The sequence below is a fragment of the Microtus pennsylvanicus genome, unplaced genomic scaffold (genome assembly GCF_037038515.1).
Source record: "Microtus pennsylvanicus isolate mMicPen1 unplaced genomic scaffold, mMicPen1.hap1 Scaffold_148, whole genome shotgun sequence".
In the NCBI taxonomy this organism is placed as follows: Eukaryota; Metazoa; Chordata; class Mammalia; order Rodentia; family Cricetidae; genus Microtus; species Microtus pennsylvanicus.
In genome coordinates, this window is record NW_027460896.1 from 2,580,732 (window position 1) to 2,608,508 (window position 27,777).

Consider the following 27,777-nt stretch of genomic DNA (forward strand, 5'->3'; position numbering starts at 1 on the left):
GGAGGTTTCATATTATTCCATCCATAATGGCCCAGATGAAAGAAAGAAATGATAGCGCATGCCTCTGAGGATGTGGGGAAAGAGGAACACTTATTCATTGCTGGTGGGAGTGTAAACTGGTACAGCCACTACTGAATCAGTGAGGAGGCTTCTCAGGGTTGAAAATAGATATACCTCTGAATCCAGCTCTACAACTCTTGGACATACACACAAAGAGCCTCACCTGCATCAGCACACCAATGTTCACTGCTTTTCTCTCCAGAAAGTGGAAACAGTTTAGATGTTTATCAAGAGAGGAAGGGATAATGGAAATATAATCCATTTATACAATGGGATATTATTCAGCTGTGAAAACAAAATGTAATTATAAAATTTGCAGGTAAATAATGGATTGAAAAAAATCCTACTAAGTGAGGTGACCAAGACCAAAATAGACAAATAATGTGTTTTTTCCCACTTTATACATGGATGCTATCTTTAAATGTGTTTCATTTAGGATATAAACAGAGGTCAGTTATCTACGAAGGGGTTGGTAGGGTACGGGCTCTTAAAAAAACAGAAAATTGAATAAAGTGTTACAACAGGATAAGGGAAGATTCAATGGAGGAGGTAGGTGGGTGGGCAAAGTAAAGGAAGGTATATGGGAAGTGTGGTCGTTTGAATAAGAATGGCCTCCATAGGCTAATATAATTTTATATTTGACATCAGGAAGTGGCATTTTTGAAAGGATTAGGAGGTATAGTCTTATTGGAGTAGGTGCAGCTTTGTTAGAGGAAGTGTGTCACTGGGGGTCCAGACCCAGTGACTCTCTATTCCTGCTCCATGCTGGTGTAGATGTAGAACTTTCAGCTCCTCCAGCACCATGTCTGCCTGCATGCCACCATGCTTCCCACCATACCGATAATGGACTAAGCCTCTGAAAGTGTAAGCAAGCTGCAATTAAATGCTTTCTTTTATAAGAGTTGTTATGGTTATGGTGTCTTTATACAGCAATAGAATATTGGCTAAAACAGCAAGGTTGAAAAGCTCTATTGATACCTGGAACTCTAGAAGTTTCCTGAAATATGCACATATATAAAATGTTTAAAGATGGTTACTATGTGATGGGGAAGACAGTACTCCAGTTAGATATCATATGCTATAAAATCAAATTTCCAGGACTAGGAATATGCTACATCTTATTGAGTTGTTCCTAAAGAAGTCACATAGTACACCACCCAAATATCATATGTTATTACTTATGCTGTTGTTAAACCTTTACAACCTGACAGTAAGGCCTAATTTCTAAAGATACTGTTCACTTAAGTCTCCATTTGCTTATGTCATCAAACGTGAATAAATTGAGAATTTGAACTAAATTGAATAAATTTGAACTAATTTATAATAAATTTGAACTAAATTTGAACTAATTTGAATAAATTGAGACATCAGTACTACTAGTGAGGGTTCTGTTAGGAGCTATCACAACTGCCGACTTCATATTCTCCTGGCCACATAGGACCTAGTTTTAACAGCCTTTTGCATGAGGGGTAAGAAATCAGCAGCCTGTGTTGAAGGCTGTCTACAGCCTTCTGTGTGCAAATGCTGAGCCCACCTGCCTGACCCCCACGCTGGCTACTCTAAAATCAGAAACTGGGTCTGTTTACTCATGTAGTGGTTAAAAACTAGCTCCATTTCAAACTGAGTGTCAAACTAAGTTGTGTGAAAAAAGAAAAACATTGGAGTCTCAGCCTAAGGATTATTAACCACAGGATGTCTGGACTACAACCCTAAGTCATGACCCTCAGCATTTGAGTCTCGATAGCAATCTAAAGGGAAGACTGATCCCAGAGCCACCTGGATCATTTCTCAAAATTGTTCCATACTGTATAATTGTTATTTTAAAATATTAGCCAGATGCTCATTCTGCTTCTGTAATCTCACTTATCCTTGCTTGCTCTAAAAAACAAGAACAGGATAATTTCTCACATAGCAAAAATACCCCAGGAGTACAGACAGTTGAGATTTGTGCCTTTAAAAACTCCATCAAGCCTTCCCCTTTTGTAGCAGCTCTCAGATAGTCAAAGAAGATGCTTGTGGCAATGTTACTATAAATAAACTTGCATTGTTTTTCAGTCTTTTAACTTAAAGGAAGTTTTGTCTGCTGGTCTCCCTCTGCAGCACGTGTCTGCTGGTCTCACTGAGGGTCACACATGGATGATGGGTGCAAGGGCCAACTGTCCGAGGGTGACAGAGCAAGACTGCCATAAGTGATACCTGGAGGGCCAGGGGACTGCAGAGGAATAGAGAGACCCTAGAGGGCATGATTCTGCTGTGGCAAGGGATAATGGGCCCTGGGGCCTTGATTGCTTGTTTTGCATGTGTCTGAAGAGTAACAACTTGTTTACTTCTCAGGAAGGCCAGTCCCTGTGGGTCTGGAGGGGGAAAACCTTTTCAAAAAGAATACAATGAAACATTTAGGTAGAAGTCTCCCAAAGCCTGCTTAACAAACATCCTAGAAAACTGCTGAGAGGGTTTAAGAGTAAATGGATCCAAAACATCATAATTAAATTTACCTTAATTTTACCAGTTGTAGTCAAAAGAAAAAATAAAACTTTGAGAAAATATAGTGGAGAGCTCTGTCTCTGTGGAGGGAATGAAAAGAGAGGGACCACAGAAGGTAGAATGGTCTGGTTTCCTTTTTCAGGTACTTGAGGCCCTCCTGTCTTCCTCATCCCCTGCCCCCACCCCCTAGACCCCTCCCACCACACCTGCTCAGATAAACTTGCTGGTCTCCTCCCACAGACTCTCCAGAGTGGATCTACCCACACTGGACCAGAAGTTAGGCGTTGGGGATGTAACACCTTCATATGAGCCTTGTGCATGAGGGTGCCACTGCCATCTCCAGCCATGGGAGTCCTGGCTTGCTTGCTAGTGCTATGCATAGTGGTTGGGACCAGAGCTGCCTCCCAACCTCCTAGCACAGAGCAGAGACTTGTGAGGAAACTACCAGGTATGGACTGACTCAATGTGCCTGGCTGAAGGGTGGGATACATGTGGGATGATGATGGTGGCCGTCAGAAGCTTTGGGAATGGCAGATAGCCCCTGAGTGAGTAGGGGATGTCAGGGTGAGTAGCACCATGGGGAGCAGTGAGTTCGGTTCTTCTCCCGAATCTATAGATTGCTATGTGTCAGTGTATGAGGTATCTTTTTTTTTTTTTTGTGGTTTTTCGAGACAGGGTTTCTCTGTGGTTTTGGAGCCTGTCCTGTAACTAGCTCTTGTAGACCAGGCTGGTCTCGAACTCACAGAGATCCGCCTGCCTCTGCCTCCCGAGTGCTGGGATTAAAGGCGTGCGCCACCACCGCCCAGCTTGTATGAGGTATCTTGAGTCTCAGGATCACTACCCAAGTGTAAGGCACCCAATAGAATGGATCACTGTGACAGGGAGCCTCAGACTTCTCAGCTTAAGCAGTCAGAGTGCCACTTGCTGGGTTTCCATGATTCCCATTGTTGACAAAAACTGCCTGTTGTTGGTTTCTAGCTCCATTTTGAACTGAGGACAGTTCTTGCTCATCTTAAGCCAAAATGAAGGCTAGAGTTTGGGGGTAGGCAGGAGGACTCCAGCCAAAGCTCAGCTTTTGTCACCCAGTGTCTCACATGATATGTTGAGAGCTTCCACTCCTCTCTTTGCCGGTAGGTGTCTTGCGGGGTGCTCTTTCAGAGGCATACCTCTGTAGACCACACTCTGGGAGGTGAGAGGCACTTGTCCCAGGATCGCAGCTCAGCTAAACAGACTGGCTGGCCAGCAAAGTCTGATGGGACACTGAATTCCATCAAACAAAGCCAGAGTCTGAGGCTTTACCTCCCCGAGGTAAATATGTGTACTGGCTCTTCCTAACCTCTGCCCCCTGCCCACTGTGCCTGGGTATGGTGTGGCAATGCAGGCCAATGGCCTGATGGTGCCGCACAGTACACGGTGAGCTGTTTCCCCACTGGAGCAGATGTCCCAACAGTCACTCCTTTAAACCTTGGCTTTTGTACCCTGGTGGCACAGCTCGGCCTCCTCTCCTCCACCCAGTTGACGGCAGCTCAGCTCAGCCTCCCAGGAAGGTGCAGGTGGGGGCAAGTACCTCAAGTACCTTTCTAACTCAGCAGCTGGGCTCTCCTGGAACTTTTTCCTTTTTTTTTCCTGAGACAGCTGTGGAGCCTATCTTGAAGCTAGCTCTTTTAGATCAAGTTTGGCTTGAACTCACAAAAATTTACCTGCCTCTGCCTCCCAAGTTCTGGGATTAAAGGCATGAGCCACCACTGCCTGGCCTGGAACTTTTTTTTGGTGAATGGAAGTGGACTGGAAGGTTGAGTGTGCATGCCATTCAGCTGGTATGACAGCAGTTGTCAGGAAATCAGCACTCTCTTTGAGCCTCGGCTTGCATATTAGTGCTTCCTTCCCCAGGAGCCAAATGGCCAGTGACAGAAACCATATTAATTTTAGGATAAGATATTATTCCCTGTGTCTGATGTCAGTGATCTTAGGTCCAGAGGAAAGCATGAACCCTCTCTGTGCTCCAGGCAATGAAGGTGGATTGGTGAAAATGCAGCAGCCCTGCCCCACCCAGGGAGTTTACAAGCCAATAAACTTCATCCTATTCCTTAACTAGATGGGCCTGGCAATGAAAACACAAAGACATGGCTGACTCTCTCTGGGAACGTAAATCACCAAGCAGGAGCTGGCTGGACCTAAGGGTTCTGGAGCAGGGCTAGGCCGCAACCACACTGGCCACCCCTGGTAGGCAGGGCAATCTGGGTTCTGGGTTCTCAATAGGGGTAGAGAGTAGCCTGCAGTGGTTTTCAAGTATCCTAATTAATTTTCCATTAATACAGTTCCTCATGTTATGGTAACCTCTGACCATCAAATTATTTTTATTGCTACTTCTTAACTGTAATTTTGCTAGTGTTATGAATTGTAATCTAAAATATCTGTGTTTTCGAAGGTCTCAAGGCTGATGGGGGTGTGAGGGCTCCATTAGACCATGATCTGATACTCTCTCCTCAGCATATACCATATACTGTGTTGTCTCAAGCCACATCCCACACTGTGTTTCCCTTATTACCTGCGGAACTCACAACACAAGCTCCTATAGGCCCTGTGACACTGGAATGGGATCACAGTGTTGGATTTGCTGTTGCCTGAGCCCAAATGTATCTGGGCTGTGCTGGCTCCTAGTGGACAGGATAGGTAGATAGATCAAATGTCAGCTCAGCTGATTCAGGGCCATTTCCCTTCCCCACCTCATACATCCAGGCATTTGTCTCTCCATCCTGTGGAATGCTGTGTCTTTCCCCAGTCACTCTCCTGATGAGAGTACTTGTGTGAATAGCTTGACCTTTTGTCTTGCCCAGACTAAATCACAACTGTTTTGGGTAATGGTTGCCCTGAGGCCACTGACTAGACAGTTCTTGGTCTTCTTTGGTGCCTCAGGAAGCTTCCAGCGTTGGATTGCCTCCATAGGACATGGCAGCAGGAGAATTAGAGGTCAGGATAGAAGATTCCTTACTGTGAGGCCCACTCAGGGACAAACAAAATCTGTCTGGCTCCATGGGACACAAGCTTCGTGGATACTTTTGAGGACAGTCTCTCCGGCTGTTGGAATCTTGGTGGGATGACTCTGGGATGGGCAGAACTGGTACTGGTTTAGTTTGAATGGACATTTGGGCATTGAATGTAGGCTATGCATCTGCAGAATGGCAAGTGACATGTTAATCAGTCCATCTGAATCTAAGGAAGGAGGTCTGACCAGCAGGACTACCTGCCCCTGTCCTGGAGCCTGAGCCCATCTGTGCCTGTGATGGTCATTGTTAGGTCCTAGCAGGGAAATCTGGGTGTGATAACCAGCTGGTGGTGTGTCCCTAGGTGTGAGGCCTTTGGGTCTCCTCATGAGCTGGGCACCATCTGGGTAGGGGAGAAGTGTATGGCTACCTGTGTCTAACCACCCAAGAACTCCAGTTTCTTAACTCTCAGGATGGGTGGCTGTCTCCACTTGACTGTGATTCTAGCTCCAGTTGGCTCACATCCCCTAGCCAAACCATGGTCCTCATTTGTGAAATGGGAACCCCAGGTGTAGGAGTTTAAAGCTTCAGACATTCCAGGCAGGTGCTGTACCATAGAGCTTCCCCCAACCTTCTTGACATTTTCAGATCTTTCAGCTACTAGGAGTGCTGCTGTGTGTCAGGGCACACAGATGTGAGTCCATTCCACCTTGATTAGAGGTCAGAGAGTTTGGGCTTGTTTTGCTTTTTCAAAGTTGTTGACAACAAGTGACTACAAAACAAGTGGTCCTGACCTAGAGTGGTTAATTGGTATTTTAAGTGCAGAGGTGTATCAGCTTCATCTTGACCAAAGATCAGAGGTGCTCTGTTTGTTTTACCTTGTTGATGAAGTCTGTTGTCTCCTCCTTTACCTCTTTGGAGTGGGGTATGAAAAGATATATGGAAAATAAAGGGGTGGCTCAGTATTCACTAAATTTCCCTCCTGATGCAGTTCTGTGTTTTATCTTTTATTTCTCTCTCATCTCTGTTTCTCTTTGCTTAATAATTCTAATCATCACGCTCCTACCCTCTAATGTGTGAATCCAATCTAGGCTGGTCCTAAGCAGCTGTGTCTCTTCCATATCATCCCTGGAAGACAGCTTCCTCCTCCAGGACAGAGACAGAAACCTTAACACACACCACTAACAGAGTTGAGGTACTGACACCCCTGGGCTCTTACTAAAATAGTCTGCCTACTCCTGGTTTGAACATTGTCTGGCAGAACCCCAAGCCCCAGGAGCACGCCTCTCACTTGCCTGCCATAGCTTTGCTAGTTTGCAAAGCAAAGTATGGGCCTTCAGCATGCTACTTTGAAGAATCTGTTTCACAGCTTTCCATTTCATCCACAGAGGCCCCAGGCCCTGGGCCTAACCAGCAAGAGCAAGTGGTCTTTGGCTGCGGGGACACCATGGAGCTGTTCTGCTCTGTGCCTAGAGGTGCCGGCACAGGCTGCACTGTCTGGTCTAAGGATGACACAGAGCTGATAGCTTCCCACCACATCCTGGTGGGGCCCCAGAGGTTACAAGTGCTGAACATCTCCCATGACGATGCCGGGGTCTACATGTGCCAGCAGCAGCTCACTCAGGATGTCCTGTGCCGCTTCACTGTGCATGTGACAGGTAAGTTCTTGGTGGCTGGGGCTGACAACTGTGTTGAGCAGCTGCATAGCTAGGGAGGTCAGGGCAGTCCAAGGCAGCATGGTTCCAGGATCCCTGGCTCAAGAGTGTTGCTGGCTTAGTTCCCCACATCACAGGGGGGTGCCCCCAATTCTGTGCTATTTGAATGAATGGCCTTGCAAAGGCAGGGAGCAGTGATCCCTAAAGATGGAGAGCAGTGTACTCTCAAAATAGGGAGCAGCAGGTCTCTGGATGTAGGAGTGTCACAGGACCACTGCTTGCTTATAACTATTGCAGATGCTCCATCCTCAGGAGATGAAGAAGATGGTGAGAACGTGGCTGAAGACACAGGTAAGATCAGAGCCTAGGCACACTGACCTGGTCAGTATCAGGCTGCTTCCTTCCTGTAGTCTTGTTGTTTAGGGGCACTGCTACAGGTAGACAGTGCCCCCAGGGGCAGTGAGGAGGCAGGGCTACTCTGCAGGGGTTTTGGTAAGTTCTGGTGGGAAGGAATATGAGTAAACCAGGCAAGGAGCTCAGGTTGCCACTGACGAGGACATAGATCCAGGGATTCATGTTGTCTGGGTTTCTTTCCTGCCTGGTTCCCACAATCATTAAGTCCCAAAGAAATCAAACAGAGGTCTACATTAGTTATAAATTGATTGGCCCATTAGCCCAGGCTTCTTATTAACTCATAACTTATATTAGTCCATTATTCTTATCTGTGTTAGCTACATGGCTCAGTACCATTTACAGAGAGGCATTCACATCTTGCTTCTTCTGTGGCAGGGCCAGGATGGCAGAAAGAGCTTTCCACTTCCCAGAATTCTGTTCTCATTGACCCACCTCTACTCCCTGTCCAGTTGTCCTGCCTATACTTCCTTCCTGGCTACTGGCCAATCAGCATTTTATTAAAATACAAGTGACAGGGTAGAAACCATTGTCTGACAGCAGATTCACAGGCCTAGTGGCTGTTGCTGCAGACCAGCAGGAGGGGAGCAGTGCCATGCTGAGGCATACATTGTAAAGGGGGCATCATAGATTTGGTGTGAGTATATGAGGGCACATGGCAGTGCCCATGGTATGGCCTAGAACCATTGCGGGAGAGAGAGAGGAAGATAGATAGATAGATAGATAGATAGATAGATAGATAGATAGAGAGAGAGGTACCATCTGTAGTACAACGTGTACTATTATACTGCACCTGTATTGTGGAGCCTGCACTAAAGGACCATCCATGAGCCAGGCAAGAACCTGAAGATTTAACACACAAAGACACACAGAGACATGGGTCATCCTTGAAACAAGAATGTCCCTTTATTGTGTACCAGAACCACTTATATATGGCTCATTAACTGATAGCCATGCCCCAGGCAAACCCACCAGAAACCACTCTCCTTCCATCAGGAACTCCTGAGGGTCTCATGCTCAGAGTAGCTACAAACACAGTAAAAACAAGTTGTTTTGCTCAGACAGAGCAGCTGCAAGCATAACAAGTTGTTTACAGGAAATTCAGGGTCTGGGCAGAGAGAGAGAGAGAGAGAGAGAGAGAGAGAGAGAGAGAGAGAGAGGGAGGGAGAGAGGGAGAGGGAGGGAGAACATCATGGGTCCAGACATGTTATGCGGAGTGGTTATGACTCTGAGACTAGGTTGGTGTTAACTGAGTCCTCAGACCACCTAGAACCTTCTGGGGTAGAGTGCACAAGGGTCTGAGAGGAATCAGAGAGACAAACTTAATGAGAAAACAGGGTAATGAGTCTTATGAGTGTGTGCGGGTGAAGAGAGCAGGTATAGGGACTTGTTTGAGGTTTCACAACCCTCATAAAAATGGACTTAGATTCTAGGACGGAAGCCAAAAAAAGGTAGTAGTCCTGAGAAGTGGGTCAGTTTCTCATTCTCCCTTTCAACTTTGGCTATCAGGTTGTTCAAAGCAGAATTTCTAACCCAGTTGGTCTCTAGCTTCTGCCCCAACAATTACCAATGTGTTTGTAATTTCCTGTTTTCTTCTGTCATCCTGGACTTCCCAGGTTGTATTTAGTGTTTTTGCACCATAAACACTTAGGTAAGGTGCCTGAAGGGTCACTTTCTTGACCTTACCTGGCATTGGGCACCATAAAGTTGCTGTAGTGTCCCATTGTGGCACTCTTCTCTCAAGCCTACTGGCCAAATTTGGAGCCTGGGTGGGCAATTCAGAGCTAGGAGGGACACCTCTCCAGTGTCTGCACACTTTTCTCCTATTTCACATGTCAGTTCCTCCTCCCAGAGATGCATAGGGCCCTCTGATTGAGTCACTGTGGAAGACCCTGCCCCGGCCTTTGTTCTCTGTTTTGGAAATTTGTTGCCTCCCTCAGCTTCCTCATGAGTCCAAACATATGGCATCCTGTTGCTGGTTGTTTTTGTTCTACTCTTTGGGAGCCCACCGCCCAGCTCCCAAATAAACACACGGACACATATTACTTATGATTGTATGACCTTGACGTGGCTTATTTCTAGCCAACTTTTCTTAACTTACATTATCCCATCTACACTTTGCTTCTGGGGTTTTATCTTTCTCTATTCTATAAACCTTTCTTCTTACTTTGTGGCTGACTGTGTAGCTGGGTGACTGGGTCTTTGCATCCTCCTCTTTCTTTTCTTGTTCCTTCTTAAACTTTCTCCTTCTCTTTATCCTCTCTGCCTGCGAGCCCTGCCTATTTCCCTCTCTTGCCCTGGTCATTTAGCTCTTTATTAGACCAGACAGAGTAACACAGCTTCACCAAGTTAAGCAAATACAACATAAAAAAGTGAAACACATCTTTGCATCATGAAACAATTGTTCCACAACATATAAAGATGTAACACATCTTAAATTGATAGTCCACCACAGCATCCTCCACCCACCCAAGAGGAAGGAGGGAATTCAGTGGAGGGGAAGCATGACCTGAAGGGTACCTGCCTTCACTGGGCACTATACAGGCTGACTCAGGTTTGGTGTACTGGTGGAATGACCTGGCCTAGTTGCTTCCCAGGATCTACATCCTACTGGGTTCTACTTCCTGGGTCCCTATACCTGTGAGCCTGCCTCAGATGGAGAGAAGAGAATAGCCCAAGACTGAGAGTGGGACAGCTGTGGATGCAGTGTTCAGACAAAGCAAAGGAGTCTCAATACAGATGAGGGATGAAGCTTGAGGGTGTGCTGGCAGGGGAGCTTTGCAAAGGGTGTACTGATCATGCTGTTATGAGCATTTCTGCCATCAGGGGCCCCTTACTGGACTCGGCCAGACCGTATGGATATGAAATTGCTGGCTGTGCCAGCCACCAGCACGGTACGCTTCCACTGTGCAGCTGCTGGCAACCCCACCCCCTCCATCTCCTGGCTGAAGAATGGCAAGGAATTCCGAGGGGAGCATCGCATGGGGGGCATCAAGGTAAGTCTGGAAAAGGGGCACAGATAGGTAGGGCCTGGATTCAGAGGGTATAGCCCATATCATTTGTCATAGACCAGCCTCGACAAAAATACCTCTTGCCAGGGTAGGGGCATGAGATTTTAGAAATAGAAGTAAAGTGAAAAGTAATAAAACTGAAACCATAGAAAAGTACCAGGAGGGCATTCCAGTGAATACTGAAATTTTCCCTGTTTAGTTTTCCTTATATGTTTATATCCAAATACAAAAGGAGAAGAAGGCAACAAAAGTCTTCCTTAACTTGATACAAACTACAGGTACAACAGTTAATTACTTTAACATTTTGAGGTATCAAGTCATTAGCTTTTTGTTGTTTAAGTAGCGAAGCCACTCTAGACCAAGTATCCTGAAAGCAGTCACTTCCTAGGTAACCTTATATTACAAAAGAAAGAGCAGAAGTATGTTTGCATAGCCTAACTATCTGTCAGGATGAAAACAGGCTCACATTTTTGGGCATCCACAGTCACTCACCTACTAACTTTACCTGCAGCTTAGGCACCGGCACTGGAGCCTGGTCATGGAAAGTGTGGTGCCTTCTGATAGTGGCTACTATACCTGCGTGGTTCAGAACAAGTTTGGGAGCATCCAGCAGACTTACACACTGGATGTACTGGGTAAGAGCCAGGCTGGGTGACTAAAGCAGGTCAGCCTCAGGCCATTGGACCCACTGCACCGACTGTCTGTGTCTTACAGAGCGCTTCCCACATCGGCCCATTTTGCAGGCTGGGCTGCCAGAAAACCAGACAGCCACCCTAGGAAGTGATGTAGAGTTCCACTGCAAGGTGTACAGTGATGCCCAACCACACATCCAGTGGCTGAAGCATGTTGAGGTGAATGGCAGCAAGACAGGCCCGGATGGCAAGCCCTATGTCATCGTACTCAAGGTGGGCTCTGTTGTTGGCAGCTGGTTGGGTGGATGGGTTAGCTGGAAGTGCCTTGCCCTGGTCCTTAAGTCCCTCTTCAGCTGAGGAATACCTTGGGACTGGGACCCACGTGTTGGGGTTTCTGGGAATGGGCACCTGAGTCTCAGAACTCATCACCTGTTCTGAGCTCCAGGCAGGCTCTGTGTTACTTGTGCCCTCCCGTAGGACTTGTTTCCCTGTTTGCTCTGAGGCTTGGGCCTACAGAAGGCTTCTCTGGGTGATAGCTGTGGTGGCTCGGGGGATGTCTGCTGTACTAGTACCCTCTGACATCAGAGTACTGGCTGTCCACTCTCCAGCTGCCTTCACTGTAGCACTAGCTCCACCCTGCCTTGACGGACTCTTCCTGCCTCCCTCTGCCTGTAGCTTTGCTTCATAGCCTCAGGTGGGGGCCGAGAGAGAGAGAGAGAGAGAGAGAGAGAGAGAGAGAGAGAGTTGGGCTTTGCAACACAGGAAAGAGAGACTTGGAGGTCTGATGGAGAGAACAGGTTTTGGCAGGAGTTGGTATCCTGGCTTTGAGAGAGACCACTAGGACCATGTCCAGTGTAGCTCCCACTGTGGGTGTGTGGTTTCGTGAGCACAGGCTGATGTGATATGACCCTTGGGATGAAGATTTGAAGAGTATGGGTTCCCTTCTCTCTCTCTCTCTCTCTCTCTCTCTCTCTCTCTCTCTCTCTCTCTGTATGTGGTTTTCTCTCTTTGTCTGTGTTTCTCTCTGTGTGTGTGCTCTCTTTCTCTGTGTGTGTGTTTCTCTCTCTTTGTCTGTGTGTTTCTCTCTCTTTGTCTGTCTATGTGTTTCTCTCTCTCTCTCTCTCTCTCTCTCTCTCTCTCTCTCTCTCTCTCTCTGTGTGTGTGTGTGTGTGTGTGTGTAGGGAGAGTGGACATGAAGGAGGCCAGTCTTTGAAACCACTCCCACCACTGCCATTATGTGCCTCGCTTCAGGCAGCTTTCCAATTCTTCCTCCCCCAACCCATTCTTTGGCATCTCCGTTGCCCTGTCTTGTCCTCATTGTCTTCTAGAGATATCCTGGATCAGTGACAATCTGAAGGAAGATACACACCTTTATCTTTCAGTGTGTCAGAATGGGATGGGGCAAGTACATTTGTTGAGCCATCAATTTCATAAGCATGGCTGAGAAGGCATTTTGGTGGTATGTTCACAGTCCTCAAGTAGGTGATAACTGACCCACCTCTGACTCATCTTCTGTTTCTGATGCCTTGATAATACTGGTAGCTCCCAGCCAGCACTGACTTCCTACCTCCTTCAAAGCCCCTCAGGTCTGTGCTGTTCTCTTGCTTAGAAGTTTTCAGAACCTTCCAGGGGCTGAGCCCTGTGCTGCTTCAGAACATCGACTTTCCACCATTCTCTGGCTGACACTGATTTCCTCTGGTTTTCTCTCCATACATCTGTCTGCCCATCTTTTTTTTCTGTACTAACCCTGCATGTTGCTTCTTTGTGGTACCATGCTGCCCAAGTGCCCGATGCTTGCCTTGGGACAGGGAACTATCCACCAACAGAGGGACTGGTTTCAGGCTCCGTGCCTTGGTTCAGCATCCATTGCAGTGGTAGAGCTGTAGTTGTCAAGGTGGTAGCAGAGGCGGCATTTTCCTTGAAGCCTGTCTGATCATCTCCATGTGGACTGTGCTGTGGTACCCAAAGGGACGTGCTGGTGCTTGCATATTGATTTCTGTTCTCTCTTTGTAGACATCAGGCATTAACACAAGCAACAAGGAGCTAGAAGTTCTGTCTTTGCGCAATATCACCTTTGAGGACTCAGGGGAGTACACCTGTCTGGCAGGCAATTATTTCGGATTTTCCCATCACTCTGCATGGCTGGAGGTACTGCCAGGTATTTGCTGCTGCTGCTGCTGCTGGTGCTGGTGCTCCATCTGCCCTCTTATGGTGCGAGCTCAGAACATAACAAAGCTGCCAGGGACATGGACAGCAGGGTGCACTGTGACTTACTGCAGTCCATCCTGTGGTAACCACCCTGGCCTTGTGCTTGGTATGGGAGTGTCACCCTGCCTCGTCTTGATCTTGCAAAGGCCTCCCCCACAATCCTCTAGTTGGATTTCCATAGTCTAGCCTTGAGGCTCTGGGATCTCCTGGGAGCCTTGGTGGTGGTGTGGATGCTTCTGGCTCTGCCAGGCTTCTCTCCTGAGTCTGGTCCCTGCTGACTCATAGATGTTTTGGACTACCAATGTGAGTTGGGGATGTAGGTCACCAAACTCTGAGTATCCCAGTAGCTTTGCTCCCCAACAGGTACCTAGAGCTCAGGGCAATGGGAAGTCCCACAAGGCTGGATGAGGCATCAACATTTATGTCTTTGCAGCTGAGAGAGAGCTGGCAGAGAGTAGTGCGGCTGGCAGGTTATCTGCAGGCACCATCAGCTTCTGGGTGGGCTTCTCCATCTTAATCTTGACTGCAACTGTGACACTCTGCTACCTGCGTAGAGTCTCAAGAAAGAACCTGAGGTCTCCCAATGTTGACAATAGCTTCTGCTTCACACCTGAGCAACAGGTAACTTAAAGTAGATAACAAGTTTTGATCTCTCTGTTGTACCTTGAACCTCCTAAAGTCCCAGCAGTACCTGAGGCCTGCTTGGTACTCATTTCTCTGCAGTCAGATGAGCTGACCCTTCCCTATTCCTATTCTCCACATGGATCCCACATTACTCAAAACAACTTTGAGTCTTCAGTAACCACTGTTTGAGCATCCCTCTTCTTGGCCCTACATACTGCCTCACATGGACTTGACCTTGCTACTCCTGGAAGTTACACCACCTCAACCCTTTCCCAATGCCCAGCATCCATTGTCTGGCACCAACCTATCCCTAATGATCCAAGCAGGTGACCTCCATGAACTCTGATATACCCTTGGTCCACATCGTCCACCCAGTTTCAAGAGAACATACTGTAATGGCCAGTATTTCTGAGCTTGAGCTGCCAGCCGACCCAAAGTGGGAAATATCTAGAACTCGGTCAGTGCTGGTGGGGTTTTATGTATACTTGGAGGAGGTTCTGTGGCTGGGGGCTAGATGGCTACCAGGCAGAGATCTGTTGGAGGTGGGGTCCGGGGTGAGACTTGGGTTACTCTGTCTTCATGAGCAAGAGCCCAATTGCCAGCTATGGATGCAGTGGCACAGGGCCATGAGGGCTGGGGGTCCTGGGCACATACTCACTGCCTCTGCTTCTTCGGACAGGCTGACACTTGGTAATTCTCTAGGAGAAGGCTGCTTTGGCCAGGTTTTTATGGCAGAGGCTGTTGGCTTTAACATGGACAACACTGACAAGCCTGTCACTGTGGCTGTGAAAATGCTGAAAGGTGAGGAGGGAGAGAAGTAGCACAGGGCAGTGGGGGCTGCAGGGCCACCACCTGACATTCCCACTTTCAACACAGATGATGCCAGTGACCAGGACTTGTTGGACCTGGTGTCTGAGATGGAGATGATGAAAGCTATTGGCAAGCACAAGAACATTATCAACCTGCTGGGGGCCTGCACACAGGGTGGTAAGTACAGCAGGTGGGTGGACAGTTAGATGGGGGCCCCTGAGTCACACAACATCTCCGAGGTATCTGTGCTTCCAGGGCCATTGTATGTGCTGATGGAGTATGCCGCCAAGGGTAACCTCCGGGAGTTCCTGCGGGCACAAAGGCCCCTAAGCATGGAATACTATGGTGCCTCCAGGCTGCCAGAAAAACAGCTTACCCGCAAAGATCTAGTGTCCTGTGCCTATCAGGTGGCCAGAGGTATGGAGTACCTGGCTTCTCAGAAGGTGAGCAGAGCTGGGGCACAGACGAGGTAGGGTCTTCCTGAGTGGAAGAGTGGATATCAAGCTTGCTTAGGCTAGGGAGGTGTCAGTTTAGCACAGGTTCCTTTCATGCCTCCTCAGTGTATTCACAGAGACTTGGCTGCCAGAAACGTGTTGGTGACTGAGGACAATGTGATGAAGATTGCAGATTTTGGCCTGGCCCGTGATGTGCACAATCTGGAATGCTACAAGAAGACCACATATGTGAGCCCCATTACAGGGTGGTTGGGGTGCTGTGCTCCACCAGGGAACACCTGACAGCCAACAACTCTCCCTCTGCCTAGGGCCGGCTACCTGTGAAGTGGATGGCACCAGAGTCCCTGTTTGACGGAGTCTACACCCACCAGAGTGATGTGTATGTGTCCTATCATAGGATGGGGATAGCAAGACCCAAGTCACACCTATCACAGCCTTTAGGCTGTAGACAACAGCATAGCCCTGCCATGTCTCTCATCCACACACTCCTCCTTGCCCATTGGTAACCTGTCCTGTTGTAAAACTGTTAGAGTAATTGACCAGGAATAACAGGCCTCTGCCCTCACTCCCATACAGGTGGTCCTTTGGAGTCCTGCTCTGGGAGATCTTTACACTGGGGGGCACACCATATCCCGGCATCCCAGTGGAAGAGCTTTTCAAACTATTGAAAGATGGCTACCGCATGCACAAGCCTGCCAACTGCACACATGACCTGTGAGCAAAGCATTCCTTGTGCACTCCTCTAACTAGTCCCTGGGAGTGGCTGGTTTCCTACCAGGGCTCCTGATAGGAGGCTGGTAGCCTTGGGTGAGGTAGGGATGGACAACAGGCCAAGAAACCACAGTCATATTTGCCACAGGTATGGGATAATGCGGGAATGTTGGCATGCAGTGCCTTCACAGAGGCCCACCTTCAAGCTTCTGGTAGAGGGTTTAGATGGCATCCTCACTGTGACATCAACCCACGTAAGTACCACTCAGTCCTGCCCTCTCTGCCTTCTCTGATTCCTGGGCGGGATGCTCCTCCAAGTTCCAGTAATGGGGTTGGCCTTCAAGGGCCAGCCTGAACATAGATGGCCGTGGGACCAAGGGGATGCAAACTAACATAGTCCTATGACCTTTTCTACCAACAGGTATACCTGGACCTATCAGTGCCTTTTGAGCAGAGCTTGCCAGGTGATGAGGATACCAGGAGCCCCAGTTCCTTAGAGATAACTGTTCACCCACAACCTGCTACCCCCAACCCAACCCAGGAATTGGAGGCCTCAGACATGATGGGCCAAGAATCCCATAGACCAAGCCCCAGTTAATGTTTATGTATATAAAATGTATGGAGTATTTACAAGTTGTATTTGCTGTAGGGTTAACACTTCTTATGTGACACTTCCTCGTTTTATAGTATTGACTATTATGTTTCAAACGTAGTAAGAAAAAGCAGTGAACTTACTCTTGTTATTTTTTTGTACTGTTACTGAGCCCTTGACTTTGGTGGCTGTCTCTTGCCTATAAGCTAGCAGTGCCAGGACAGTGTCTCAGGGTAACTTTTCTTGGATCCTAGCATGTGGTTTGTCAGCCCACATTGGCAGAAGTAGTTTTGTTAATGCAAACAACTTACTTTCCAAAAAATAAAGAGATAACCAGTTCTGATTCACACCTGTGCCACTTACCTTCCATTCTGGCATCTGTACAGCCACATCCTCACTCTCTGTGGGGACTGGTTATGAGATTTGTCTCTGTGGGGGTAGAGATAATAACTGGTGAGGAATCTTAGCTGTTGACTGATCCCTAGTACAAAGTGCTGGATTCAGGCCCTAGGAGGACTAATTGTCTTACCTTTTCCTTCCCAGTGTGAGGGCAGCTGGGCTTGGACATGCTTGTCTGTGACCCAAACTACCTGTCAGAACATCAGGGTTACCAGTTTAGAAGTTCCAAAGAGAGGATTTAAGAGAGTTAGTGTCCATAGGAGGGTACCATGGGGGTGTGAAGGACGTACTCTGAGACTGCCTTGCCAGAGGAGGGATCCTATGAGGACACAGGATGCTCAGATATATGTAGTAACTTCTGTGGGAAGGAAAGTAGGCAAAATCCCTGGTTTAAACAGTATACACTGATAGGGAATGCCTTTAATCCCAACACTTGGTCTATGAGACCAGTCTGGTCTACACAACAAGTTCTAGGACAACCAGATCTATGTAGGGAAGAAGCTGTAGGTCTGGATGTTTGTTGGTACCCCCACAGCAACCAAACAAGGGGCACCAGACAGCTTCATACCAAGGACTCAGAGCCATGAAGATACCTGGTGACAGTGAACGGGCAGGAGGAAGTAGTTAAAGAGCCTGAGCCTCCTACTCAAATCTCCCCAAGTCCTATTGATGTTAGGTTCCTTCTACTGTGTCTAGTTTCCTCTGGTCGAGAGGAGTTTCTCTACCCAGATGCCTTGCCTTTTGGACATGGGTTGTGATAACGATAGTTGATTTTCTTGTTTATTCTGAGTAGTACTGAGAATAGGCTGGTTCCCAGTCTGACACTCCTGCTTACTAACATTGGCCTGTGGCTGGCCATCATCCTGGGTTGGCTATGGAGGCTCAACTGGTTGTGTCAATCTTACCCTCAGTGGTTAAAGTACCTACTGTAGCAATTTGCCAAAAAGGCAATCTATAATCTGTGGGCATGTGGCATTTTCCTGATACCTAGGACTGCCTTGATTGTCTTCCACATATAACTTTGTACAGGGTCCCTAGTTGTTATGATCCAGCTGCCCTCACTCCCCCTCCCCCGACCCACAGGGGAACTTCCTTGTGGTCTGTAATTGACAAGGATGTTTGTGTTCTTTCTTGCCGGTGGGTCTCCACAGAAGGAATAGAGGTATAAAAAGTTGCTGGGCAAAATACAGGTTGCTGTGCTTCCACCTGAAAAGAAGCCTCTGTGTCTCAATCCCAGCACCCCCCCCCCCCAGTCTTGGCTATCCAGGCTGCGCTGGCTGCAGCAGGTGGATTTCCACTGAGATCTAGAAAGTGGGGATTCATGATCGGGGTTCCTCAGTCTGAGGAGCGTATTGGGGAAGGTAAAGTGTTTTTATTTTTCAACCCAAGAGATAACTCTGAGGAACATCCCCCAAGAGATAAGCAAGTATAAAGAGGCAGGAGGGTGAATTGAAAGGCCTCAAAAAATGACTGAAACTCTTAAAGCAACAAGGCACAGAAGTAACAAGGAAGACAGCCAAAGATTTTGTACAGGAGGGGGTTTAAATGTTCCAGACTGGGAACAAACCAAGTCAGATTAAAAGTAGTATGTGTGTCTTCATCCCCAGAGATGCTCTGAGGGATGCCCTCTGGAAGACTGGCCAGTAGGAAAGAAATAAAGAGGAGGCAGGAGGATGAATTGAGGGCCTCAAAAGATGGAATGTGTAGAGATATATGTTATTGTGTTGATTGTGTTGTCTTTTGTGTTCTGGGCTGGAGAAAGACATTTGATTCTGGGAACTGCTAAGAAAGGTATTTTGACTTTAAAATACAGGCCTAAGGATTTGATGCTTTGGAAAAGAGGTTCTGCTTTTGTCTCCACAGAGGATGAGAACCTGTGGATTCATTGCACATTTATGTGGTTTAAATCACCGAGAACCCCTGAAATGTTGATGTAAAATACTCCCAAGAACGCAGCCCCCCCGCTCAGCAGGAAGTAGCCAGATAGGTTGACGACGCCCAAATTCCCTAAAAAATTGATAAAGTGGGGCCCCTTCAAATGGTTCCGGAGCAGGAGCAGTGACCCTGATTCCCCGAGTTCTGCTCCATTCCATGCAGCAGTTTGGATCCAGAGTGAGTGCGGCTGGGGCCAGAAGGCAGCTGGAGAAGAGCTTTGCCACCACAGCCACTGCCGGACTTGCTCTCTCACAGACTGTGCAGATGGCTGAGACTGTCAACCAGCTTGCTGAAAGAGTCAGCAATGCTTTGGACATTCAAAATTCAATTGGGCATATTGACCTTGAACCAACAAGTAGCTCTGGTTCAGGAGCAAGTGGAAAAGTCCAATCTTTGGACTTTTCAACAGTTGTGAGTTACTCATGGCACTGTATTGCATGCTTCTGCTACTGTTATGGAATTCAACCACCATATGAGAAGGGTTTGGAATACTGCTTTTGTTAATTTTACCACCCAGTTAGTGCATGCTAGATGGTTGCAGTGCTGGTCTGGCTCCTTGGCACTGTCAGTCCTGGGGACACTTGGTTTAGGGCTGTGTCTAGGTAGCCACGGATGGGCAATACTTTGGGAGCAGAATGCTACCGAAAACGGACTATTAGAGGGCTATTCCCCATGACACACAAGGTATTATAAAATAAAATGGGGGAGTTGTTATGATCCAGCTGCCCTCACTCCCCCTGACCCACAGGGGAACTTCCTTGTGGTCTGTAATTGACAAGGATGTTTGTGTTCTTTCTGGCCAGTGAGTCTCCACAGAAGGAATAGAGGTATAAAAGGTTGCTGGGCAAAATACAGGTTGCTGTGCTTCCACCTGAAAAGAAGCCTCTGTGTCTCAATCCCGGCACCCCTCGCCAGTCGAGGCTATCCAGGCTGCGCTGGCTGCAGCACCAGTGCCTGGGGTTCTGAGCATTTGGTCTATCACCACTGTCACCCAAACCCTGCTCTGAGCCTGGGGAGAGAGTACATTGGGGCAGGGCATTGTCAGCATGGTGTGTGGAGTGGGGTTCATAATGGGAGAAGGACTATGCATACATGTGCATCTACTGTCAGGGTCACAGGTATAATTTATGACATCTCTTTTTATTAATTGTTACATGCATGTGTATATATTGCTATATATACACAGTTATATATTGCTAACTGTAAACCAGTCATTCTGTATAGCTAGCAAGTATGGTTTCAGGACTGGCTATTTGATAATGGATATCCAACTTGTATGCTCTTCCTTGGGCTCAGAAAGTTCTATAAAAAGATGAAGGAGGTTCCTAAGTCTCAGGCATTAAACCATGGCTGGGAAAACTGAAACTGACAAGATTAATAAGGCCCTTCCCCTCCCAAGGTTATATAGGTGCTGAGCAGGATAGCTGAAGCGGTGAGTCACGCAGAGATACTCAGGCTTCTGATTTTCATGAGTCACCATTTTAATATGAGCCTTGGTGATGCTGTTGCATTTAAGTCATCCATATTATTGTAAGTAATCCTTTACCTGTACTCCTGTTAATTAACTTCAATTAATTTGAGGGACTAGGTTTTGCACTGTTTTCCCTGGGAGGCAGTCAGGTAATGAAGAGGGGAACTGGTAAATGATACCAATGGTCAATTTCTAGATTCCTTTTGATTTTCTATCCAGATACATTGCAGGAGGGCCATGTTACCATCAGCACAGATACAAAAGCATAGTGGGCTTTTTCCTCCACCAGCAGGCTTCCTCTCCATGTTGTTTGGTTCAGTCCAGATAGATATGTTCAAGGTTAGTCCTGAAGTTGTTTACCTGAACCTGCAGGTGGTCATAACTCTTGTGAGCTAACTATGGCCGTGTCATGTCCAAAAGACATTTCACAGCATGTCCCCTCATCCTCAGTCACAATATTCAGGACCTATTTCTATATAATACTCTCTGAGTCTTGTAAGTCAACTATTGCTGTGTCATGTCCAAAAGACAACATTTCACAGCAAGTCCCACATCCACAGTCACAATATTCAGGACCTATTTCTATAATACTCTCTAAGTCTATGGCGAGTGGCTTTTCTTCATGCCCCATACAGAACTTAATATTCATGGTCACTTTAGCATTTTGAGGATTCGAGGCTGTGCATTTACGGCTACCTACTACAGAAAGAAGAACCTCTGACCAAGACTGAGAACTGAAGAGATCTATTTGTAGAAATAGAAATATCTACAAAGCAGTTACTACTAGCATAATCGTAAAGGGCTGTGACCCTTCCAGCCATGGTCTTCTGATCAGGTACTGTGTGCCGTACTAATTTTTTGTAGTGCAGATCAGAAGGAAACTAATTATACACTAACTCTCATGCCACTGTTGCACCAGCGATTTTTTTCTTGCCTTTTAATGAAAAGTTTTAATAATGAGATCTTATTTGTTAATTTTTTGTCTCATTTCCTATCAGATGAGGGTCCTATTCAGAAAACCCTTACCTGTGCTTAGAAGTGGGATTATTTTCTCTACCATGTTATCCCGACCTGTGGGATATGAACGGGGGTCCCTGATAAACCTAGTGGAGAGGAATGAAAGGAGACAAGAGACACGAAATGATGGCAAGACGGGATTTCTGAAGCTGTTCCCTTTATTCCCTCTCAGAGGCTGTTATATAGCAAATGGGCAAAGGGGGGGGGGGAGGTGTCAGGAAACTGGTCTGCTGGAATTCAGGTCTGGAGATGTCCCTAGCTGATAAGTAAATACTGAGGGTCTGCAACTGTTGATTAACAAAAGAAAATGCTAACTGATTCCAGAGCCTGGTACCTTCAGGTCTCTGTTAGGAGATAAGAGGCCAGGTTGATTTCCTAGACCCTGCAGAGATGATAGAGGTAAATATTTTTCTTAACTTGTGAGCTCAAAATGCACATCTTGAAATACAGGTCCCCCCCCCCCCCCCGTGTCCTTTGGCATTTTCAGAGTATCAGGTCTCATTCTGACATCCATGACTCATTTGTTACAGAGTCTGTGTGGTAGAAGATAAGGGACAGAGTTTCATTTTCTGTATACTGAAAACAGGTTTTCACAACCATGATATCTGAGACAGTATCTTCAAATGCAAACATGTATATAATGAAACACAAATATATATGCAACATTACACTAGGTACTCGCGAGAGCATTTTGCTTGTCAAATGTAATAAGCGGTCAAGCTCTGACCACTCAGAGGAAGGCATGACAACCACTTGCATTAGAATAAATTTACTTCCTAATGTGAACAAAGGATCCCACTTACAAACCACATTACATGAGAAACAGCAGCACCACAACCACATGAAGATTCTTTGGGAAGCCGGGTGGAGCTGGTGGCAAATGCTTGTAATCCTTGCAAGGAGGAGGCAGAGGGGAGGCCTACCAGGTGTTCAAGGGCAACTTCTGTTATAGAGCAAAGCAGAGAGCAACTTGTGCTGTGAGAGATTCTTAAAGTGCCAACGGGCTCAGTAACTCTCACTTTCCTATGCTGAGCAGCAACTTGTGCTATGAGAGATTCTTAAAATGCCAATGGGCTCAGTAACTTTCACTTTCCTATGCTGAGCAGTAGGCTAGAAAGCTTGGTAGCTTGTAGAAACTGCTGGAACCAACACCATTGCTTGTTCTCTTGGTCAAATGCACTGACAAAAACAAAAACAAAGCACTCTCTCCAAACCTCATCTCTCACTCCATTTTGCTCTATTCTTTTGAGGCTGGAGCCCTAGATGGGGCTGGCCTCAAATTCTTGCATCTGTTTTGTCAGCCTCTGCAGGGCTGGGATGCAAGGGAGGAATTGCATCCAGTCACCTCTGAATCTTCACAGAGGCCATCTCACCCTCATGAGAACATGGGCTGTGAGGAGTCACCAGACTCTGAGGAGATGGTGGTCTGCCAGCTGTGAGACCCACCAGTCAGAGGCCCAGAGTCAGGTCTCCATGGCCTCGGGGCTACTCTCACCATGCTGAATTTCACAGACCTCCTCCTCCACTGCCTCAGCAGTTCCTCGGCAGCTCTTTTAACAGTCTCTAGTGTGCACATGCTCAGCATTCCAGACCAAATGCACATGTTGAGGGGCGGGGATAAAACACTTCCTCCCTAGTTTCTCATTGGGCCAGAGTACCTCTGGGGTGGGCTTAAACCTCATGTTATTTATAGTGGATGTGTTTTGTGTGGCTCTATTTGGAGGCTGGCACTTTCTGGTGGGATGTAGTGTTGGTGGGAAGGATCTGGAGCATCTTAAGGGGGAGAATCATTAAGGAGTATCTGAATACTGGGGGTCTGCACATTTGCAGGCCTCTGGCTCCACACAAGAAAAGTGAGGCACTCTGGCCTTCCTGGCCTACTCCTGGCTGACAAGGGAGGGCCTTGTGGCCAGCACTGCACACCTACCATCCCACAGTTCTTGCTCTGTTTCTCTTCACCTCCTCTCACCTCATCTCATTTCTCCTAGCCTCACAATACCTGGACCACAAAACCTCTTTGGCCATGTCTGGGAGGCTACCATATAGCTCTGCTTTCTTACAAAGAGGAGAGAATTAAAATTAAAAGTAGCTAGTCACCCTCTCAACATCTTACTGCTTCTTGTATATGATAGGTACCCTAAGCAAGTCAAGTCCACACATAGGTAGAATAGACTTTGCTACTACTCTGCAGAACTGGCCAAGACGTATTGTGTCTAGTCCCAGTGAGGAACTGGTACCTGATGTTGATTTTGTACCAGGTCATCAACTTGGTGTTCCTGTGACTCAGCATGGACAGGGAGCTTGCATGACTCAGCCTGCACCCATGGCATTCCCTGGCCCCCAGTGATTTGATAAACATTAGGAATGTAGAATGACGTAGTCTCTCTTGCCTGAGAAATAACAAAAGCATAAGTTCGAGTGATTTTATGATAATTAAAATAGAAACTCATTCCGAAGGAAAAAAAGGAGAAAAAGGTTGTATTCTAATAAACTGATTTTTTAAAATTTACTGTGAGGTTTCTTTTTTATTTATTTATTTACTTATTTATTTATGTATTTATGTATTTATTTATTTATTTATTATGTATACAATATTCTGTCAGTGTATATGCCCGCAGCCCAGAAGAGGGCACAGATCTCATTACAGATGGTTGTGAGCCACCATGTGGTTGCTGGGAATTGAACTCAGGACCTTTGGAAGAGCAGGCAATGCTCCTAACCTCTGAGCCATCTCTCCAGCCCCTACTGTGAGGTTTCTAAGTTGTACCTTGTCTATTCCATCTGGATCACTTTTAGGACTGAAGGTGTTGTCAAACCAGTTGCCAAGATAGGGAAATGATTTGGGACTGGGGTTAATGTTTAAAGGAGGAGGCATGTGCCACCTTCATCAAAGTGTCTTATTCAGAACTTAGTCCTTGCAAACTTCCACTCTATATCAGCAAGACATCATGAAAGGCACAAATACAAGGTTTTGAGAGAGAGGAAACTGGAAGATGCTGTTAGGTCTGATTTAAGCTCTGTAGTTGCTTCTAGAGAGGGCAACCTAGTGGTAGTTATATAAGCTCAAATTACATGTCCATTATAAATGCAAATTATATAGATCTGACAATCCACTTTGAGAAATACATTTTGTTGGCTATGGTGGTACAGGCTGCTAAACCCAGAAATTCTGAAGTTGAGGCAGAATGATTATAAATTTGAGACAAACTGAGAGTAAGATCCTATCTCAGATAACAGAAAACATGATAGGGTGTCATATAAATGCTGTCACAACAACAGAGTAGCATTCAATCTAACTTTAAAATATAAATCACAAACACCATGAAGCCTCTCAAGTTGTCTCCTCCATCTCCCACCAAGGCCTCTTTTATGACAGAAGGTGGTGTTGAACCAGGTGACATTTATGAATGGAATATTGTAGGGGCCAGATTATACAAGCCCATATTCCTACACTGTAGGGCAGTCAGAATTCTGAGCAACCTGGCAAGGCACAATTTGCACCTGCCACACAGACGGTGGTGGCTTAGCCTTTTGATAGTGATACAACCTGATGCTCTTCTAAGCAGGTGGTCAGGATATGATAATATGTTTATCTGCTCCTTCTATTGTAATTTAGGTATCAAGCGTGGTTTTTCAGCCTATGTGACAGAACAGGCATAGATGTGGATGTGACCTAAGTCATTCTCCCTGCTACCTTGGAAACAGAATGCTAAACTTCTCTGTCAGTTTACATTTTGGTATAAAAGCTATTTGAATAATAAACGAGGATGGATTTTAGGGTGTGAATTTAGGATTTCGTGAAGGATCCCTGAACCTCCCTCCCAATAGAGTTGTGTGAATTGTGTTTTCCTTCTCACACCTCCACTCTGGTATGAGAAAGAGTTTATGTCTGGGCTGATCCCTGAATATTGGCTCCCCACAATGTGAGGCTGATAGATGAACCTCCAAACACATGGAAGAATGACCAGAAATATGGAGGAGAACGTGAGGAACCCATGAGAAAATTGCACCACAGATGGAAAGGTAAGGAATGAGTGCTCAGAAATAAGGGGTAGAATTTAAAAAAGCATGTAAGTGGGAGAATAAATCAGGAATAAAAATCATAAACAATAAGGTATATAGATGTGACAAGGAGACAGTATTCAGTTATGTATGTTGGCAGCTAAAGGAAGTTAAAGTGGAGCAGAAACAAAGGCAGAGATATTTAGAGTCTGTAGGCATTATGATCACAAAGATGCAGCTTTTAATGCTGCTGAATGGGTAGAAAGAATGAAGGGAATATAGCATTTGGCCCCAAAATGACCTAGGTTACCACTGAGATTGTCCATGCACATGTGCTGTAGCTAACTGAGTTTGATCCACATGAAGTAGTGAGCTGAGTCTAACCTGTCTGTCTGTAAGGCAAGCAGGAGACAAAGTTCAGAGAGCTAATACTACCTCCCACAGTCAGCACCCAGAGTCAGCCAATAGGACAGAGTAGAAGATTCAGGAATTCTCCTAATTTTATGATTACAAGTTAAAATAAAAAAGAAAAGATAGTAAGAATCAGCACAGCTACACCCACTGGAGCTTGTGATGGCATGCCATGATCTTAGAGCAGCCACAATGACAGATACCAGAGAGCCTATAAATGTACCACTCACCTCTGACCTCTGATGGGACTTTTTAACTTAGAAAGCATGACTTGTACCCAGGCAGAATGGGAATGAGGAACGGGCACCACCTGCTCCCTAGAAAGACAAATGATGGAGGAAGGTCATTGGTTAAATTAAAAGAAACTGCTTGGCTCTCATTGGTTAGGAGATAGGTGGGAGGAGTAAACAGAACAAAACGCTGGGAGGTAGAGGAAGTGAGGTCAGACTGGACTGCTCTCCTCTCGGGAGCAGACACGTCAGAGAGAGACGCCATGCCCCGCTCCCAGGCAGACACACGCGATGAAGCTCCGACCTAGAATCTTCCCGGTAAGACCGGTGCTATACAGATGATAAGAAATGGGCTAGTCCAGGTGCGAGAGTTAGCCTAGAAGAGGCCAGGTAGAAATGAGCCAAGCAGTGATTAAAAGAATACAGTGTCCGTGTAATTATTTCGGGGCATAAGCTAGCCGGGCAGGCGGCTGGGGTGTTGGGGACGCAGCCCTGCCGCGCGCTCCATATTACTACAGACCCAGAAAGACAAAGCCAAGTGACAGATAGAGGGAGCATGACCTGCCAATATCAAGTTGTTTTCAGTACTGTGGCTCTGTAGTGAAGTTTAAAGTCAGAGATTGTGATGATTCAGAAGTTCCATTATTGTACAGGATTGTTTAGGCTATCCTGAGGTTTTGTTTTCCTTATGAAGTTGAGGATTGTTCTTTTGAGGTCTGTGAAGTATTCTGCTATAATTTTATTTTTTTTTTTTTTTTTTTTTTTTTTTTTTGGTTTTTCGAGGCAGGGTTTCTATGTGGTTTTGGAGCCTGTCCTGGAACTAGCTCTTGTAGACCAGGCTGGTCTCGAACTCACAGAGATCCGCCTGCCTCTGCCTCCCAAGTGCTGGGATTAAAGGCGTGCGCCACCACCGCCCGGCTCTGCTATAATTTTAATGGATGTTTGCATTGAATCTGTAGATTTCTTTTGGTAAAATTGCCATTTGTTGCTATGTTGGTTCTACCATCCCAAGAGCATGGGAGATCTTTCCATTTTCTGATGTCTTAACTTTGTTTTTTCAAAGATTTAAAAGTTCTTGTCATACAGATTTTTTCACTTGTTTAGTTAGAGTTACTCCAAGATATTTTGTGGTATTTGTAGCTATTAGTAAAGGGTGATGTTTCTCTGATTTCTATCTCAACTCATTTATCATCTGTGTAGAAGAGGTAAGTTTAGGTTATTTTCAGGTTTTGGCTATGATAAAATAATTCTGTTAACATAGTTGAGCACATGCCCTTATGGTAAGGTGGAGCATCTTTTGTGTATAGGCCCAAAAGTTGTATTCCTGAATCTTAAAGTAGTTTATTGTCTAATGTTCTGAGAAATTGCTATACTAGGGGCTGTAAAGATGGCTCAGTGGTTAAGAGCATTGCCTGCTGTTCCAAAGGTCCCGAGTTCAATTCCTGGCAACAACATGGTGGCTCACAACCATCTGTAATGAGGTCTGGTACCTTCTTCTGGCCTGCAGACATACATGCAGACAGATTATTGTATAATATATATAAATTGTTATACTAGAATCCAAAGTGGCTGTGCCAATTTGCATTCCCACCAGCAGCATAGGAGTTTTTTCTTTACCCCGCATTCTCTTTAGCATAAGTTGACATCAGTGTTTTAAATCTTGGCCATTCTTATA

At 46.3% G+C, this 27,777-nt stretch overlaps 1 protein-coding gene across 1 annotated transcript; it reads left to right on the forward strand.

Moving 5' to 3' along the window:
• The first annotated feature begins 2,889 nt into the window (after positions 1 to 2,889).
• LOC142842157 (fibroblast growth factor receptor 3-like) lies at positions 2,890 to 16,608 on the forward strand. Its single transcript, XM_075959062.1, is given in 18 exon segments — positions 2,890 to 2,992; positions 6,917 to 7,186; positions 7,481 to 7,534; positions 10,421 to 10,590; positions 11,117 to 11,240; positions 11,320 to 11,510; positions 13,251 to 13,395; positions 13,879 to 14,030; positions 14,321 to 14,526; positions 14,749 to 14,870; positions 14,946 to 15,056; positions 15,135 to 15,322; positions 15,440 to 15,562; positions 15,643 to 15,713; positions 15,911 to 16,048; positions 16,194 to 16,299; positions 16,467 to 16,546; positions 16,548 to 16,608. Coding segments are annotated over 18 exon segments (2,415 nt in total).
• The last annotated feature ends 11,169 nt before the right edge of the window (positions 16,609 to 27,777 follow it).